This window comes from Monocercomonoides exilis (genome assembly GCF_001643675.1).
Source record: "Monocercomonoides exilis strain PA203 chromosome Unknown scaffold2-2631571, whole genome shotgun sequence".
Lineage (NCBI taxonomy): Eukaryota > Preaxostyla > Oxymonadida > Polymastigidae > Monocercomonoides > Monocercomonoides exilis.
This window is the reverse complement of record NW_027150547.1, coordinates 1,630,367-1,646,691: the sequence shown is the minus strand read 5'-3', so window position 1 is coordinate 1,646,691 and position 16,325 is coordinate 1,630,367. Positions and strand designations below refer to the sequence as shown.

At 38.6% G+C, this 16,325-nt stretch overlaps 6 protein-coding genes across 6 annotated transcripts; 3 read left to right on the top strand and 3 right to left on the bottom strand.

The window, feature by feature from the left end:
* The first annotated feature begins 98 nt into the window (after nt 1–98).
* On the top strand, nt 99–9,286 carry MONOS_12899 (putative RNA recognition motif-containing protein RRM). The gene has a single exon (XM_067865556.1). The coding sequence runs from the start codon at nt 532–534 to the stop codon at nt 8,716–8,718; it is 8,187 nt and encodes a 2,728-aa protein (XP_067735880.1). The 5' UTR covers nt 99–531; the 3' UTR covers nt 8,719–9,286.
* A 1,032-nt stretch (nt 9,287–10,318) lies between these two features.
* MONOS_16929 (uncharacterized protein) lies at nt 10,319–11,156 on the top strand. Its single transcript, XM_067869804.1, has 3 exons — nt 10,319–10,456; nt 10,522–10,617; nt 10,662–11,156. The coding sequence occupies exons 1-3, from the start codon at nt 10,394–10,396 to the stop codon at nt 10,920–10,922; spliced, it is 420 nt and encodes a 139-aa protein (XP_067735879.1). The 5' UTR covers nt 10,319–10,393; the 3' UTR covers nt 10,923–11,156.
* Nucleotides 10,947–12,115, bottom strand: MONOS_12900 (Rap, Ras family GTPase). The gene is made up of 4 exons (XM_067865559.1): nt 11,985–12,115; nt 11,787–11,876; nt 11,592–11,732; nt 10,947–11,489 (listed from the first exon to the last, which is right to left on the bottom strand). Exons 1-4 carry the CDS (start codon nt 12,072–12,074, stop codon nt 11,247–11,249), a joined length of 564 nt encoding a protein of 187 aa, XP_067735878.1. The 5' UTR covers nt 12,075–12,115; the 3' UTR covers nt 10,947–11,246.
* An 89-nt stretch (nt 12,116–12,204) lies between these two features.
* On the bottom strand, nt 12,205–13,325 carry MONOS_18531 (putative histidine protein methyltransferase). Its single transcript, XM_067871559.1, has 3 exons — nt 13,060–13,325; nt 12,888–13,005; nt 12,205–12,842 (listed from the first exon to the last, which is right to left on the bottom strand). Exons 1-3 carry the CDS (start codon nt 13,322–13,324, stop codon nt 12,206–12,208), a joined length of 1,020 nt encoding a protein of 339 aa, XP_067735877.1. The 5' UTR covers nt 13,325; the 3' UTR covers nt 12,205.
* Nucleotides 13,326–13,340: 15 nt separating this feature from the next.
* On the top strand, nt 13,341–14,988 carry MONOS_12901 (putative KH domain containing protein). Its single transcript, XM_067865560.1, has 3 exons — nt 13,341–13,481; nt 13,532–14,185; nt 14,274–14,988. Exons 1-3 carry the CDS (start codon nt 13,364–13,366, stop codon nt 14,756–14,758), a joined length of 1,257 nt encoding a protein of 418 aa, XP_067735876.1. The 5' UTR covers nt 13,341–13,363; the 3' UTR covers nt 14,759–14,988.
* Nucleotides 14,927–16,264, bottom strand: MONOS_12902 (uncharacterized protein). The gene has a single exon (XM_067865561.1). The coding sequence runs from the start codon at nt 16,225–16,227 to the stop codon at nt 15,328–15,330; it is 900 nt and encodes a 299-aa protein (XP_067735875.1). The 5' UTR covers nt 16,228–16,264; the 3' UTR covers nt 14,927–15,327.
* Between the last annotated feature and the right edge of the window lie 61 nt (nt 16,265–16,325).

Genomic DNA, 16,325 nt, shown 5'->3' with positions numbered 1-16,325 from the left:
TGTTTTTGTTTAATTCGCGAATTCTGTTATGACTTCGGAATATTGATGATTATATTTAAACATCGATGTTGAGATAAAAAAACAGTGTTCTGATATCCAATACTTTCATTTTTTGATTTTGAATTAGAAAATTTAAAGAAATGATTTTTTTGTATTAACAAAAATGCATGAAAAGCGTTAAGCTCAAATTTTGTTTTGCAAGAAATAAATCAAAGTTAACTTTTGGAAATATGCAGGACATGTATTTTTCGGAAAGGATTATCACATCAAAGAATTATTTTTTTAAAAAAAAAATTGGATCTTAATTTTGATTATTCGTTAATTTCTATGCTTAGAATCAAGCTTGCTTACAGTTCTTTATTGTTTGCAAAATATTCTTAAAATCAATTTTGTGATTTAAAAAAGATGAATATTGTTACGAATAATGAATTTCCTTCTTTTTTGATCTACCCATACATGCATCAAAATAAGCACTTTTAGCGAATAGAACGTTTTCCATTTATCAATTCAAATATACAAAGAATTATCCGAATGGATCCGTTACAATCACAAGCGGCTGACGACTCTCACAGGCAAATTGATCCATTCAATTTGTTTGTTAAGTTTTTGCCGTCTGATTACACAGATCTTAATTTAAAAGAGTTATTTCAACAATATGGAAATGTTGTTTCATCGAAGGTTATGAGAAACGATCGTACAGGAGAAAGCCTTGGTTATGGCTTTGTTAGATTTGAAAGCGAGGAAAGTGCAAAAATTGCAAAAGCTGAGATGGATAGAAAGCGTTTAAGTGGGAAGACTTTGCTTGTAAAATATTCAAACATGCCACCTACTGATTCTTTTACAACACCAAACCGAAATTTATATGTGAAACCGCTTTTACCAGATACAACAGAGGAAAAACTTATTTCGCTTTTTGATAAATTTGGAGAGATTGAAGGTGTAAAGGTGATGATCGATCGTCAAACGCAAACAGCGAGGCAAGTTGGTTTTGTAAAATTCAAAACATTGGATGATGCTAAAAAAGCAATTCAAGAAATGAATGGGAAAAAGCTTCATAAAGCTTTTCCGCCTCTTCTTGTGCGATATGCGCAAACTGACGAAAATAAATCATCAAAAAATCAACTTGCTCATAATGATAATCAAATTGAGGATATTTCAAAAAATGACCTTCATGAACGAGAACTGAAGCATGATCGGGAAATACGAGATACCGTTTTACCTGTTAATCATTTCACAATGGCAGATGGAATGCAAAATTCAATAAGCGCTGCTCAGAGCCAAGCTCAATATCCCTATGCGCCTGGGCATCTTCAACAAAATCGAACTTTTGCAATGCCACCGCCAAACATTGTTCAGAGTCAAAATACTCATTTGTATCCTCAGCAAGGAAGTTTCAAGCCAATGTATTTATCTCCTCAGCCCGTCGCCTCTCATTCGTCTGCTGTCCCACTACAACAGCCTCCAAATTTTAATTCGGGACCATACGCCTATGGGCAGTATATAAACCCACGCCGTGATCTTTCAGCAGCTCCATCTGGTGCTCCTGCATATCCCTCGTATCAATATGCTCCCTCACCAATAGCACAAACACCACCTGCCCCAAAATTCACTGCTCAACCAGGCAACCCTCCAGCAGTTCGTATGCCTTCCCTTCAGGTTCCGGTCGCTTCGTTCATCCAGCCGACTCAGCCACCGCCAGTGTATCGTGCTATTCCATCGCCTTCTAATGCACCATTACCCTCGCCTCAGCAAAATTCACCATCCATCCATCAGAACAGAGGCAGTTATCTCAGCAACACCAACAGCAACAGCAACAGCAGTAGCAGTGGTGGTATGAATCCAGCATATATGTCTGGCCATCTTCAGCCTCCTCATCCCCAGGCAAATGTGTCATCTCCTCTGTTCCACTCTCAATCTCAGTCTCAATCCCAATCCCAATCTCCTTCACACACAACTACACTTTCTATTCCCACATCACCTACATCTCCCACGTCATATCCAACCACCTCTGCCCGCAAGATGCCTCCTTCTCCTCACACAGCCTCGTTTGCCTCTTATCCTTCTGCTGCTGCCAAAACAGTCCAAGCGCTTTCTTCTTATTCGGTGTTTGCAGAGCAAGCTGCATCCGCTCCTCCTCCTCCTCCTCAGAAACTCCCTGGAATGACTCGCATACCAAAATATCCATTGACCCCATTCCCATTGACTGGGTTCACAATTGATGCACAGTCAATCTTTTCCTCTTCTTCTGATTCGTCTTCATCTTCTTCTTCCTCTTCCTCTTCCTCTTCATCCTCCTCATCCTCCTCATCATCGTCGTCATACTCTTCTTCTCATTCATATCTTTCCTCTGAGTCTTCTCTCCAGTCTTCTGTCTCCTCTGTTGCTTCAGAAGTCACCAACCCGCCTGCTTCTGAGCGCTCTGCCTCTTCCCACCGCACAAAGTCCCCTTCTCCTCCTCCTTCTCCTCCTCCTTCTGGTGGCATTCCTCCATCTGGACTGCTTTCTCGAGCCATTGCTTCGCTCTCTAAGCAGCCAAAGGCTGATGAGAAGACCACTGAGCTCCCCAAAGCAGAAAACATGTATCAGAATGAATTCCTCAATCACAACTATTTCTGTTCAGATGCCATTTCTATGCCAGCGTCTATCCCATACTCAGCAGAAGCACACAAACGCGTAACACATGCTCTGTCAGCATCTCCATTGGAATCGTCTTCTTCGACTTCATCGTCTTTGTCTTCATCAGCATCTTCTTCTTCTTCTTCTACATCATCATCAGTATCTCTGTCATCTTCTCCTTCTCCTCTGTATGACTTCCCAACTGCTTCTTCCTCTTCCTCTTCCGCCTCCACTTCATTCAGCACGCTATCTGTTCTCTCTGAAAAGGACGAGGATGAGTCTCTTCTTGTGCCATCCTCTCCTCTTGTGCTTCATCCCCCTCCACTCCGGAAGATCAAGCTCACAATGCCTGCTGCTCCCTCACGCCCTGTCGTGTTCAGTTTGTCAGACCTCCCCAAATTCGATGCACTTTCTTTGTCTTCCTTCCAGGAGAACTTCTCCTTTGCCACGTCGCCCCATTCTTCTCCTCTATCTCTCTCATCAGGCATGCCTTCTACTTCCTCTTCTTCAAACGATTCTACACAAGATGGATCTTCTTCTTCTTCTTCTTCCTCTTCCTCTTCTTCATCTTCCACTTCAAATACCTCTCAGCATTCAGATGCTCCACACAACTCAATCTCCCCTTCGGTCTTTTCAAAGAGCGAAAGAGAAGATGACCAGCTGTTCCACAACTTCACATACTCTGAAAGCGATTCCCCATCTTTCTCTCTTCCTTTCCTCAGATCGATCGAAATGTCCATCGCAAACAACAAGAATGCTCTTGCCATTCCGTTTGCTGATTCGTCTTCTTCTTATTCCTCTTCCTCCTCCTCTTCTTCCTCTTCCTCATCATCTTCTTCTTCCTCTTCTTCCTCCTCCTCCTCCGAGTCTCGCAATCTCTCCATCGATGAGTCACTTGATCTGGGCATGTTTGATGTAGTGAGCCATTCCCGCACTAACCGCAAGCGCCGCTCCAACCACTACACCTCCTCCAAAAGAAGAGAAAGCAACTCTTCTTCTGTCAAGCGCCAGTCTGAGCGAAGCATCGGACAGCCAATTTCTCTGCAGTCCAACCTCTCCACCATCTCCTCTATCTCCTGGAGTTACAGCGGTGCATCATCATCGTCTGCTTCTTCGGCTTCTTCTGCTTCTTCTTCATCGTCTTCTGCATCACCTTCTTCTTATTCTTCTTCTGTTGCTACTTCTGCTTCCAACCAGCCTCTGTCTAAACTCAATTCAGACTCTAATCCACCTTCTTATCACAGCACTGGTCTTCCTCCTTCATCTTCTCCAGCATACACGCCAATAAAAGGGCAGATCCATTCTTCTTCCAATCAATCACATTCTCCGAATAGCCTCCCTCTTTCTTCATCTGCTTCAGTCATTCCTTATTCCCGCAGACCCAACACAGCAGTTGCATCTTCTCTTCGTGGCTCTTCTTCTCCCATCGCTTCGAATATATCACCAACTGGCTCTCCAATTTCTTCTTCTTCCTCTTCCTCTTCCTCTTCTACTCCACATTTAACACAGCCTCAGACAAGTGTCTATGCTCAAAATGGCAATGCAATGCAAAGAGAGATGTATTTACAGAATAATAACAATAATAATAATAATAATAACACCAGCAATATGAATGCAAACACTATGAACCCATCTGGCTTATCATTAGCTCCTCCTCCACCACCACCTCCTCCTCCCCCTCCATCTCTTCCTCCTCCCCCTCCTGCTGCAACATCTTCTGCTGCTTCAAACATGCGCACTTCACCTAACACCAATTATGCTCCAAACAAGCCTTCCATCTCCTGCCCTCTCCCTCTCTATCAGCCTTTCTTTTCCTATTCACACCAGCCACAGGCTTCTTCAGGCAATCAGTCTTCTTCTTCTGCTACTTCTTCTTCTTCTTCTTCTGCCTTCTATCAGACAAACACACAGAATGGAGCGACTTATCAGTCAGCATCTGTTGGAAGCAGCCAACTTTCTCTTTCTCCTCCTCTCTCAATGTCCCCCTCTTCTTCTCTGCCTGCTGCTCCTCCTCCTCCTTTGGCATCTGCACAAGTACAGAGCTATTCATTTCCATCATCTTCTGCTTCATCATCAATGTTATCATTGTCGTCCTCTTCTTCTTCTGTTTCTTCTGCTGCTTCTTTGGAGCATCCATTCAACTTATCTCCAACACCAAATTCATCATCTTCCACACCATTATCCTCCTCCTTCTCTTCTTCTTCTTCTTCTTCTTCCTCCTCATCATCTTCTTCTTCTTCCTCATCATCATCATCTTCTTCTTCAGCATCATCCGCGTCATTATCGTCTTCTACTACTGCTTCTTCTTCTTCCATTGGATTTTCTACCCTTCCACCTCTTGCCCCTGCCATGCCTTCCACATATTCCACCACATCTTCTCCTCATTTTGCTTCATTGTTTCCTTCACACACCCAACCTCCTCTCTTCTCTCAAACCAGCTCTTCTTCTCCTTCATACCAATCAGACATCCAACAGCATCCCATTCAAACACAATCTGATTCGTCTCAGGTGCTCTTTCCGCCTTCTGTTGACACAAGTGTCATGCCTTCTGCCTCATACGCAATGCAGTCATCATCTGCTGCTCAGCCTGTTTCAAATCATGCTGGCATTCAATATATTCCTGCTTCTTCAGCAGCTTCTTCATCATCATCATCCTCTTCTACTACTACTACTACTTCTCCTTCCTCTTCCTCTTCCTCTTTAGCCACTTCTGCTTCTGCTTCTTTGTCTTCATCAGCATTGTCTGCCCCTAGTTCTGTTTCTGTTTCTGGAATGCCTCTTTCTCCATCCATTCCATCTTCCTCTCAGTTAACTCAGCAAACCCAGTTTGATTTGCATGCCTTGCCAATCTTTCCTTCATCTTCCTCACCAATATCTTCAACTACTGCTTCTCTTTCTTCCTCTTCTTCCTCTTCTTCTGTTACTACTGCTGCTTCTGTTTCTGTTTCTTCTGATTCCTCTCAAATTTCTGTTGCATTCCAGGCAGAGGCTCAGAAATTAGCCCAAATGAATTCATCTGAAAAGGATATGGCAGCATTGCTGGGAAATCCACAGCTAATCGATCCATTGATAGCAAGTCAAGTGCAACAACCAATGATATATCAATCATCAAACTCCTCATCTGCTTCTTCCAATAATCCCACGAACCAAATGTCTGCTTCTTCCTCTTCTTTTTCAGCTCAATCTGCAGCTACAGCAACAGCTGCAACATCCACAACAGCCTTTCCCGCCACTTCCTTGCCTTCTCTACCTTTCTCTCCGATGTTCTCTGCTTATCCCCCAGCCCCTTCGCACTCTCCACACGCCATCGACCTCGACATCTCCAATGACACTCAATCCTCATTCCCTTCTGCCCCTGTGCTTCAGCGCCCTCTTCTGAAAGACGTGGAAGCTCCGACCTTCTTCTTGTCTGCGCATTTGGAGCCAACCAGCGACAATCCTTGCTTATCTCCCTCTCGTCCGGAGTCTGGCGCCATCTCCCCTGTCTCTTCGCGCAACTCGTTCTCTGTCTTCTCCTCAACCTCGTCTTCCATCTGCTCATACTCCCTCACCCCGCGCTCTTCTGCCTCACCTGACTCATTCACGGATGGCTCCTTCAGCACCACGGCCTCGTCGACGATGGACACCACGTCTTCCACGCTGCTCAGCACATCTTCCTCTCCTTCGCCATCTCCCTCTCACGGCTCCCGCTACGACAGAGACCAGACATCTGCCTCAGAAACATCGCTGGCCAGACACACGCCACACAATGCATCGTCCTCTGAGACGACGACTTCGTCAGAGGAGACTTCGTTTGCTGAGGGCCATTCAGAGAAGAGCAAAAGAGCAGCTCACAGTCCACAGGAGGAGCTGGGGTCATCTGACACGAGCGATTCAGGGAAGCAGGAAGGACTGGAACAGGAAGTGGCTGCGCTGATGAATGAAATGCATAATGGATCACGGAATAAGTTTGATCAGAATGAATCTGGTCGTACAAAAGTGGTTGGCAAGAAGGCAAATAACAATGGAATTGATGAAGATGATACAGAAACAGAAAGTGCAGAGCATGATAATTCAGATCAAAAGGGAGAAGAATATCGGCAATCAGATGAAATGAAGCAACAAAACCAAAATTTTTGGATGTCGGACGCTGGCAAACCAATCAGTAATCAGGGAAACTCACAAACAACAAATGAGGCAAAAGAGAAAGAGCTTCAGAAGAAAAAGAACTTTGATGGGAATTCTCAATCTTTCCAGTCGTTTGAGGAAAACAAGCAGAAGGAACAAAAGACACAGAAGACCCAGAAGATGCAGAAGATGCAAAAGCAGCTGAGTATCGTGGGGCGGATGACTGACCCGCCGAGCGAGAGAAGACAGGCAGAAATATTTCATTCACGCTCTGCCTCATCTCTGCCGATCTGCTCGTCATTCCAGCTGTCTCCACAGAAGAAGCAGACACACATCGAAGCAGCTGCTTTAACCCCGCTTTCCTCAACAACACCAAAGACGATGTTTTCGTCGCCGCTTCTGATCCCTCGTCTCTCTTCATACAGCTCCTTCCCCACTTTTGCCCATGCCCACAGCAGCGAAGGGCAGTCTGCAGCAGAAGCATCTCTTTCTCCTGCGGCGGAGTCGTCGCTCTGCCTCGACAGCCAGCACGCTCGCTCATCTTCTTGCTCAGTGTCCGATAATCAATCAGCAAGCACTAATACTAATACAAATATCAATGCTAATACTAACACTAACACTAACACTAATACCAACACAGATAGTAATGTTAATTCTAATGCAAATACTCATACTAATGCTAATGCTAACACAAACAATTCAAATACTTCATCAAATGGCACACAGCCTGTCTCACATGAGCCTTCATTCCTGTCGTTTCAGCAAGACAACTCAGATTCCTATCTCGAGCCTTCCCTTCACTTCACCCCTCCTCTTGTGGCTGAGCCTTCGGCGGGTCCTTCTCCTAAGCTTTTCCTGCGCTTCGACAACATCTTCAGCAGCTCTTCGAATGCTGGCCAAAAGGAAAATGGCAAAGAAAGCGATTTTCCAATGCCTTCTGAGCCGTTCGTTTCCTCTGACCAAAACACAGCAAGTGAAAGCTGTTCATTTGTGAACACTCCAAAGGAAAGCACTGAGGATGAAAACAGAACTGCCACGCTTTCAGTGAAGGAGAACAGGGAAGCAGCATATTCTTTGTCATTCAACATCAATCCAGATGCGTCTGCTGTGTCGACTGCTGTGCAGAGCCCAAAGGGATTCAATGGGAAATCGAACGTGCCATCCGTCCATTCAGACCCGAACTTGATCTATCCGCATCATTACTCTCTGTTCTCTGGAATTTCGTTGGCTTCTTTTTCTCATCACTCGTCCCACTGCAAGGCTGCTGTTTCTTCTTCTTCTCCTTCTGATGCTTCTTCTCCTTCTCCCCCTTCTTCCTCTTCTTCTTCCTCATCATCCTCCTCCTCTTCTTCTTCTTCCACTCCATCTCAGCTCTCTAATTCGGAATTGCATTTGTCTCATTCATCTTCTCATTTAACAGGCAATCACCATTCCCAGCAGCACGCCCACTTCCATTCCCTCTCTTTCTCTCCGCTCATTACAAACACTGCAATTTCTGCTGCTTCTGTTGTTCTGCCCAGTGCAAGCAACGAGGACTCATCGGACTATCTGGAGAAAAGCGAGCACTCAACGGAGTGTTCAGTCGTCGATCCTTTCTCCTCCTCTCCTCCTCTGCCTGGAACCCCAACCTCCACATTCACCTCTTCTTCTCCTTCAAACATGTCCTCCTCGTCCAATTCCCCGTCTCCTCTGCTTCCCCGCAGCTCCCAGCTAGCCAGCTCTTGTGCCTCGTCCAGAACCTCTCCTTTGATGCCGATGTCTCCTTCTCTGTGTAATAAGACTGAGAAAACCCACAGTTCGCAGGGTGCTTCAGCCCCGCAGAGCTCCAACTCATCCTCTTCTATTTCTCCGCTTTTGGCTGTGTTTTCTCCTGGAATGAGTTCGAGCACAGAAGAAGACACTACTTTGTCTGCACAAGACTCGTCCGCTTCATTTGAAGCATCACCTAATCACCCGTCTGAGATTCAGCTGGTGTATCCTTCTTCAAATAACTGAGTGTACAATGGCTGACATTGATAATTATGCACTCTTTATGCAAATGCATTTGTAATTGTTGAGTGCAAATTCGGTTAATCATACTGACTGTGTTATATTTTTGGAAGTTCTTGTAAACGATCTCTTCTTTCTCATCTTCTTCTTTTTTTTTTTTTTCTGAAAAGCTATCATTATCTTCATTATTATCTTTGTTGAATCTTTTCTTGACTTGCGTTGATTTGTCAAAATAATCCACATATTCTTCTGCAATGACCGTTTTTATTTCAGGCTTGTTTTTGTTTCATTCGCTTTGTTGCAGTCCAATTTTCACACAAATTTTTGACGAATCGACAATGCTCTACATTATTCGCACATCTTCTTTCAACTAATTGCATTCTTGTTCATAAGGCTATTAGAAGCATACTTTTGTTGCATCAACTCTATTATCCAGTAGTGAAATTTTTTTAATTTGATCTTTCATTTAGTGGAGTGTTTCATTTGTTTTTCTGAATCTATCTTTTGGCACGGCATAAGCTTTGCACATTTCTTTGGAATATATGGACTTTCTTTCTATTTGTGTCGCAGTCTTCTCCAAAAAAATATTCAAATATTCTTTTGGATTGTCTGAAAGCAACAGTTATTATATTGACGATAATGTTATGAACTATTACTCATACAAAGGCTTTGAGTCTTCGATATTTTATTGTTCATCAATTTATCAGGCAAAGTCTATTGCCAATGAATCCTTTTCTACATTAATTGTTTTGTTATTATCTGCTTGATTCAATGTTTCTGATTAATTAATGATAACAGAAAGGATACAACTGAAGAGGTACATCAAAACGAATTGGAGGAGCTGTCTAACCCTAACCTAGCAAATTTTGTTTTTCAAGTAAACCGAATAATTATTTTTGTAATGAATCAACTAAACCAGCAAGACAATCCATTTGAAAGAGAAAGAACGTCAAATGTCTATGACTTTTGTCATTACACTATCTTTCGTACGAATAATCGCTTATTATTTTTATTTTCCTATGATTTTTATTTGATGTCAGAATTGTTATGTATATTTGATGTATCTGTTAAGTATATTCAGTATGTTTTCTTTTTCTTTCTTTATCTTTCTTTCTTTTTTTTTTTTTTTTTTTTTTTTTTTTTTTTTGATATTGTTTTAATTGAATTCTTATTTTATTTCTATAAGTGGGTAAATATTATTTTATATTGTTTTCATTGAATGGTACGTTTTGTGGGGTTCCGTTGAGTTTTCGTTGGGTTTCTTTTGAAGAAAAGCTTCATTTATTTTTATCCTGTTGCTTTTATCATTCGCTTTCAGTTCAACAATTTATTTAATGATGTTGAATAAAACAAAAATAAATTTGATGTTTATTTCCCATTTTAGCAATTGGACACTTGATAATGCATATGTGTTTTAAGTTAAAAAGAATATTAATTGAGACAGCAGATTGAAAGATTTTCTGATCGTTTTCAGAATGATATTAAAAGTTTTTATCCGTCCAAATTCTGTTAAAACCAAAAATGTTGATACAGTCATCCATCTCATCATGTGGGAATTGTCTTCAATTGAAAAAGTTGTTTTTCGAATTTTTTTAAATCAACCCATAATGTAAATATATTATTCACGAAAATATTAGAAAAAACTCATAAGAGAAGTTAAAACTAAACATTTGTGAATATAATGTCTTTAGAATCAAAAGTTAGCAATAAATCCGCAAAAAGGTCATCAAAAGCCAAAAAAACTGTATGTTGATTTTTTCATCGTTTCTCTTTAATTTTTCGATTTTAACATATTTTTCCAATAAATAGAATGAAAAATTTGATCCACTGCAAAAGCAATTAGAAAGTTTTACACAGACAATCGCTTCATCTGCGCAACAACTTGAAAAATGCATTGAACAAAATGTTTGTTATTTTCATCATTTTCTTCTTCTTTAAATTTTTTGAAGAGATTATTAAAAGATGAGATCAAAAAATTACAGGAAGCCCGTATCGCACAAACCTCGAACAAGAAATTGTTATCTTCTGATCAACAATCTTTGACCAGAAAAAAGAAATCACGATCATTATTAGGATATATCTGTTCTTCGCAACTGGTAGCCCTTGCACTTTTCTCCTTGCTCATTTCTCAATTAGCACTTATTTATAGACTTTCATCAGAAGAACCATCTTTCACCTTTTTTAAATCCCAATTTCAGCATCCTTCCTAAATATTTTTACATATAATAATACGATTAATTTTCAGTTATAGTACGTTTTTGTTGAATACCTCATAAAACTATGAGAGGTTGTTGAATGAACTTGATGGAGATGTGAAAGAGAGAATTAAAAAAAGGAAATAAATCATAGTAAATGCATAAAAAAAGCAAAAACATCAAAGATAGATATTATAAAACCAATATTATTTGCACAAAAAATGCTTGCTCAAATACAGAAATACATGAGCAACACTCGCTGACGGATGTGAATCAGTTTAAAGCAAGAGAGATAGTAGTGAATTTAAGTTTTCTCTGAAAAATAACAAAGTGCAATCTTTAAAGGAATGGACACTTTGATTTTTTCTCGCTTTTGTGTTTGAAATCAGAATTATCGACGAAATTTACAAGTTGTTCAAATATTTCACGAATATTAACATTTGTCTTTGCTGAACATTCCAAAAATCTTGCGCCATATTGAGCAGCAAGTTTCTCTCCATCTTCCTTTGGAACAGCTCTTTCTCCAGGTGAATCTAAATCAACTTTATTTCCAACAATTATAATTGGAATTTTGCATGTTGCCTATAAATTTATAAAATGTTATTCGCCAAAACCAGTTAAAATGGAAATAATATTTCAAGAAGACCTTGAAAACAATAGTTATAAAAAATTGAAAAAACAAACAGGTTCTTTTTGTTTAACTTCGTATATCTGCTTAATAAGTGGTTCAATAGCTTGAAATGTTTTCAGCTGAATGATCGAATAAACAAGAACAAATCCAATTCCTTTTTCCATGTATTGAGTCCTTAAGGAAGAATATTCAGCCTTTGAAAATAAGGATAACAAACACTTTGTTAAAACAATCTGAAAATTTCAAACCATTCCTGCTGTATCTAAAATATCCAAAATACGAGCTTTTCCTTCAAACTCATCATGTTTTTTGTAGGCATCTTCAATAGTTGGATCATACTATATTAAGAGAATGAATATATATTCGTTAAATTCATTCATAGCATTTTTGAATAGAATAAAATTATTTTGTTTTAAGAATGAAATTTCCTTGAAAATGATGCAAACAGATTCAGCAAAACTGTCTCTAATATATCGAACGACTATACTCGATTTTCCGACAGCTGCACTCCCAAGAACAGCAATTTTATACTCCATTTGAAATATTTACTTTGTCCTTATTGATCAATAAATTCCTCTTTTGAGAAATTTCGGTACATTATGGGGTATTTAATTAATTTACGAAAAATTATCGCTAACATTTCACTTATAAAAATACAAATCAAAATTTATAATGATGATTTAGTTTTTTGAATAAATGGTTGAATTTTAACAATTGAATGATCCAAAGACTCAGAAATCCAAACTTCTTCACAAGAAAATCTCGAAGTGTTTTCGATTTTCGTTTCTTTTTCTTCTTTTAAAACTTCTTTTGTACAATTATCAATAATGTCCTTTTGTAAGGTCTGACCTTCGTCAGATTGTGTCATAAACTTCCTGAATGCATTAATTCCTCCTCCAACACCAAAATATTGTGCTCTTCCAGCAAATAACGAAGCGCTATCGCCTTCTGTTTCCGTTTTTGGCTTTAAAAAGTGAGTTATAAGTTGCCTTAAAGTTGGGAAATCATCTATTCTGTAAACAGTTTCAGCAGCCAATATTAAATCATATGGCAATAATTCTTGGGGCAAAGTCGAAGACGATGAAGGCGATACAAAAGACCTTGATGGTTTACAAGATGATGAACAAGCTCCTGATGAAAAATCATGAGTTGATTTTATTGGAATTTCAAGCATCGAATTCCAAGATCCAGATATAAAAGTGCATCTTGTCTTTATGAAATCGACAACTTCCTTTGAAGGCTGATCTCCTGAATCATCAAATTTGTCCATAACATTTAAAATAATATTTGGTACTGTTGCCAATCTTTTATTCATTTTAAAAATAAAAAGGAAAGTTCAAGCAATATACCTTAAGACTTCTTCATTATAATCTTGAAACGTAACGGAGGAAGCTCCTTGAAGGAGCGCAGTAATTCCTGGAAGTCCATGTCCGCATCCAATCTCCAAAACGTTTTTTCCTTTTAAATCTTATTTGTGCAAAATATGTATCATTGAATATTAAAAGAACAATTTTCATATACCAAGTGTCAGAATATATTTGCAAAGATCAAGAGAGCATTCCCAGCAAGTAAATCCACCTTCGTAGCTCCCTGGTGAAATGTCTGTTTTGTGTATAAGTTCGTGGAGAGGAGATTTTGATGGAATAAGCGTTTCTAGTCGTTTTTGATTTGTAACAACACGAGTAAGTTTTTTATCCTTGGAAATAGAATGTTCAATAATTGGACAATCTTCGTCTACATCAAAGTTTATTGTAGAGTTGTCAAGAACAAAAGAATGAAATGACATTATTTTATTATCTTTTAAGATCAAATTATCTTTTATGCTATGCAAGTCCCTGATCCTCAAACAAAAGTGATTAAAATTGGAAAAACTTCATATCGGTGCAATCAAGTTATCTCACAACTTGGAGGTCAATCAAGAACATTCTTATCTGAGGAAGACAGTTTGAAAATCTTTTTCTTGGTTTATCATTGAATTCCTGAATTTTGTAAGCTGCCGATCTTGATGAATTAGCGCTTATTGGAGACATTTCAAAAGATAGTATGACAGGAGCTTGTACGCTGGTTGTGCAAATTCCTAGAGTTTTTCATGGGTTTTTAATTGGAAAAGATAATAAGAAGCGGACGACCATTCAACAAGAATGCCGATGCACAATCGGATTTCCTCCAAGAGGATCCACATCTACATCTGTTGTTATTAAGGCAAATAGTGAAAAAGATCTTTTAGCTGCTCATTCCATGATAAGTCTGGAAATCGAGCATTCCAAAGAAGTATTCCATTATACGCATTTCATAAACATTCCACTTGGATTTGATCCTGCGTTTATTGAATGCTTAACAGAGTTTAGAGAAAATATTCTTCTTGAAAATGCTCATGCACGTGGAATGGATGAATCTATTGTTCTTCAACCTTGGAGGATGCATCTTACACTTTTAACAATGAAAGCATTTACAGACGAAGACGAAGCAAAAATTCAGTCAATATTTGCTCAATCAGTTAATGAAATAGCGGAAATCATTGGAGACGAACCACTGAAAATTCATTTAAAAGGAATAGAATTAATGAATGATGATCCAACTGAATGTCATGTTCTATATCTTGATGTTTACGAAGATGAGTCAAAGGACAAATTAATAGCTATCTCTGGTTTCATAAATTTGATTTATTTTTTTGTTATAAATTTTTTGAAATTTTTTATTTTGCACGTGTAATATTAAATTGAAACTTTTTGCAGACTTTTTCAAGCAACTTTTTGGAAGAGCAGGAGTTGTTGTTGAAGAAGAACGTGTGCCTGGCGCAAAAATAAAGTTGCATGCTACATTAATTAACACTAAAAAGCGGGAATTGCCAGAAAGTGATAGTAAGACAGGTGAAGGAAAAAATTCAGACAGTCCAAAGAGGAAAGAATTCGTCAAGCGGATTCCAGTTGATTGCAGCGGAATCGTTGCAAAAGACGGGCGGAGAGACTTTGGTGTATTCTTGGCTCCGCAACTGCATCTTTCACGTATGGGACAAGCGCAAGAGCATCTGCGCCCTTTGCCGGCACGCCCTCCTCCTCCGCTCTTCCTCAGTCCCGAAACGAAGGCTGGATATGCTCAAACTGCTTCATCATCATCTTCTTCTTCTTCTTCAACTTCAACATCAAGCGCTGAATCTGATAAAAAGACTGTACCTGTCATTGAAGGATATTATGAATGCCTCCACAGAATGATACTCTGATCTTCTCCAACTTTTCAGCTTGTACTTGTAATACAAATAAGAATTTATCTCGATAAATATAATTTTTCAAATAATCCCTATCGTTTAGCTTTTTATTTCTTTAAGGAACTAATTCAATTTATCATTTATGTTAATTCTTCCATTGATATTTGAATCAAAACAAAAAAATTCTTTTTTAACTTTTTTTATTTCACAAAAATGAAAACGAAAATTCACCAACTTAAAGCATTCTCAAAAAAGGCAAAAGGTTAACACGAAAAATCATCAGAATTCCTGAATAAATAATTAAAAATGATTGTAAAACTCTAAAATAAACAAAAAAATCATAATATATAGCAAAGAAAATTCACGAAAATGATGTTTTACAAATAATAATGTACAACAAAATCACTCAATTATACAACAACAAAAACTTTAAATTTCTCAAAAAGACTATTTCTAATAATACCCACGCTTTTAGATCATTAATAGAAATACGAAAACGAATCATGATCTTCCAAAAGAAAGATTTCTAATCAAATGATACAAACAGATAACACAAATATTCATTACACAATGTTTTTGCAATCTCATTTCATAAATGTACCGTATCTCTGTGCCTTCAATTTTTGTATAATTGTATAAGCAGCGGTGTATTCCTCTTCCTTTACCAAAAGAGAATGATCCAAGCATCGCAAAAAGAATATTTCCGAATTTACTAAATGTGAGGGATTAATTCCGAAAGTTTGCATCCACCATTTATTTGAAATTGGAGCATCTGCATTCATCTTATTTGCAAGCATAACAGTAACACATAAGGCCATTGGTAAATTGTCTTTGCACAACGCAAATGGAATTTCAGTAAGTTGTCCTGTTATTATTCTTTCGAGAAGAACCATAGCTTGAATAAATTCTGTTTCTCTAATTCGAAATGTTTTTGCCATTTTTTCCAAAACATGGAAAATAACACTGTCAAAATATTCCAGTAGTTCAATCTCTTCCTCGTTTTCAGGTTTCCAACTTTCAAAATGAAGCGCCTCAAAATGTGTCAAGTCCTCGATGAACTTTGTTCCAAAAGCGCGAATTGGTGTCATCTCAGAAACATATGATGGTGTAGAAGACAAATGTCTTTTGCTATTTATCCATGGATGAAAAGAAGTAAATGTCACTGATTTTGCTAAGTAAGATGTTACAACATGAATAAACTCGGAACTCATTGGAAGTGGATCAAATTTAGGATATGTGCAAATTGTTTCTTCACCAATTTTCGATGGAACAGAATCTTGTACCACTTTGGTGCATTCGTCTATTCCACATTTTTTCAGATCATCATAAATTTTATGATTCATTATTATACTTTGATCATCTTTTGATAAAGTGCCAAACGAAGTCTGAATATCACTTCTTTGTTGGTCAACCGCTGATTTGATGCAGTAGAAAGCAGCTGGAACGATATGGTCGCTAATTGACATTTGCGTATAAGATTGCATATTTACAAAAATTCACAAGATGATGTCTTTCTAAATTAAGGGTAATTTTCCCATATTTATTTATGAAATAAAAAATTGTGACAGATTTGATCAAAGAA

Excerpts from the sequence above, each read along its gene's own strand:
- MONOS_12902 (XM_067865561.1), bottom strand. The coding sequence starts at position 16,227 with ATGCAATCTTATACGCAAATGTCAATTAGCGACCATATCGTTCCAGCT.
- MONOS_12899 (XM_067865556.1), top strand. The coding sequence starts at position 532 with ATGGATCCGTTACAATCACAAGCGGCTGACGACTCTCACAGGCAAATT.
- MONOS_12901 (XM_067865560.1), top strand. The coding sequence starts at position 13,364 with ATGCAAGTCCCTGATCCTCAAACAAAAGTGATTAAAATTGGAAAAACT. Across the intron at positions 13,482-13,531 it reads ATTCTTATCTGAGGAAGACA|CTGCCGATCTTGATGAATTA; the intron begins GTTTGAAAATCT and ends GAATTTTGTAAG. Across the intron at positions 14,186-14,273 it reads CAAATTAATAGCTATCTCTG|ACTTTTTCAAGCAACTTTTT; the intron begins GTTTCATAAATT and ends AACTTTTTGCAG.
- MONOS_18531 (XM_067871559.1), bottom strand. The coding sequence starts at position 13,324 with ATGTCATTTCATTCTTTTGTTCTTGACAACTCTACAATAAACTTTGAT. Across the intron at positions 13,006-13,059 it reads CAAATATATTCTGACACTTG|ATTTAAAAGGAAAAAACGTT; the intron begins GTATATGAAAAT and ends TGCACAAATAAG. Across the intron at positions 12,843-12,887 it reads TATAATGAAGAAGTCTTAAG|ATTGGCAACAGTACCAAATA; the intron begins GTATATTGCTTG and ends AATGAATAAAAG.
- MONOS_12900 (XM_067865559.1), bottom strand. The coding sequence starts at position 12,074 with ATGGAGTATAAAATTGCTGTTCTTGGGAGTGCAGCTGTCGGAAAATCG. Across the intron at positions 11,877-11,984 it reads GAGACAGTTTTGCTGAATCT|TATGATCCAACTATTGAAGA; the intron begins GTTTGCATCATT and ends CTCTTAATATAG. Across the intron at positions 11,733-11,786 it reads TTTTAGATACAGCAGGAATG|GCTGAATATTCTTCCTTAAG; the intron begins GTTTGAAATTTT and ends TTATTTTCAAAG.
- MONOS_16929 (XM_067869804.1), top strand. The coding sequence starts at position 10,394 with ATGTCTTTAGAATCAAAAGTTAGCAATAAATCCGCAAAAAGGTCATCA. Across the intron at positions 10,457-10,521 it reads CATCAAAAGCCAAAAAAACT|AATGAAAAATTTGATCCACT; the intron begins GTATGTTGATTT and ends TCCAATAAATAG. Across the intron at positions 10,618-10,661 it reads AAAAATGCATTGAACAAAAT|AGATTATTAAAAGATGAGAT; the intron begins GTTTGTTATTTT and ends AATTTTTTGAAG.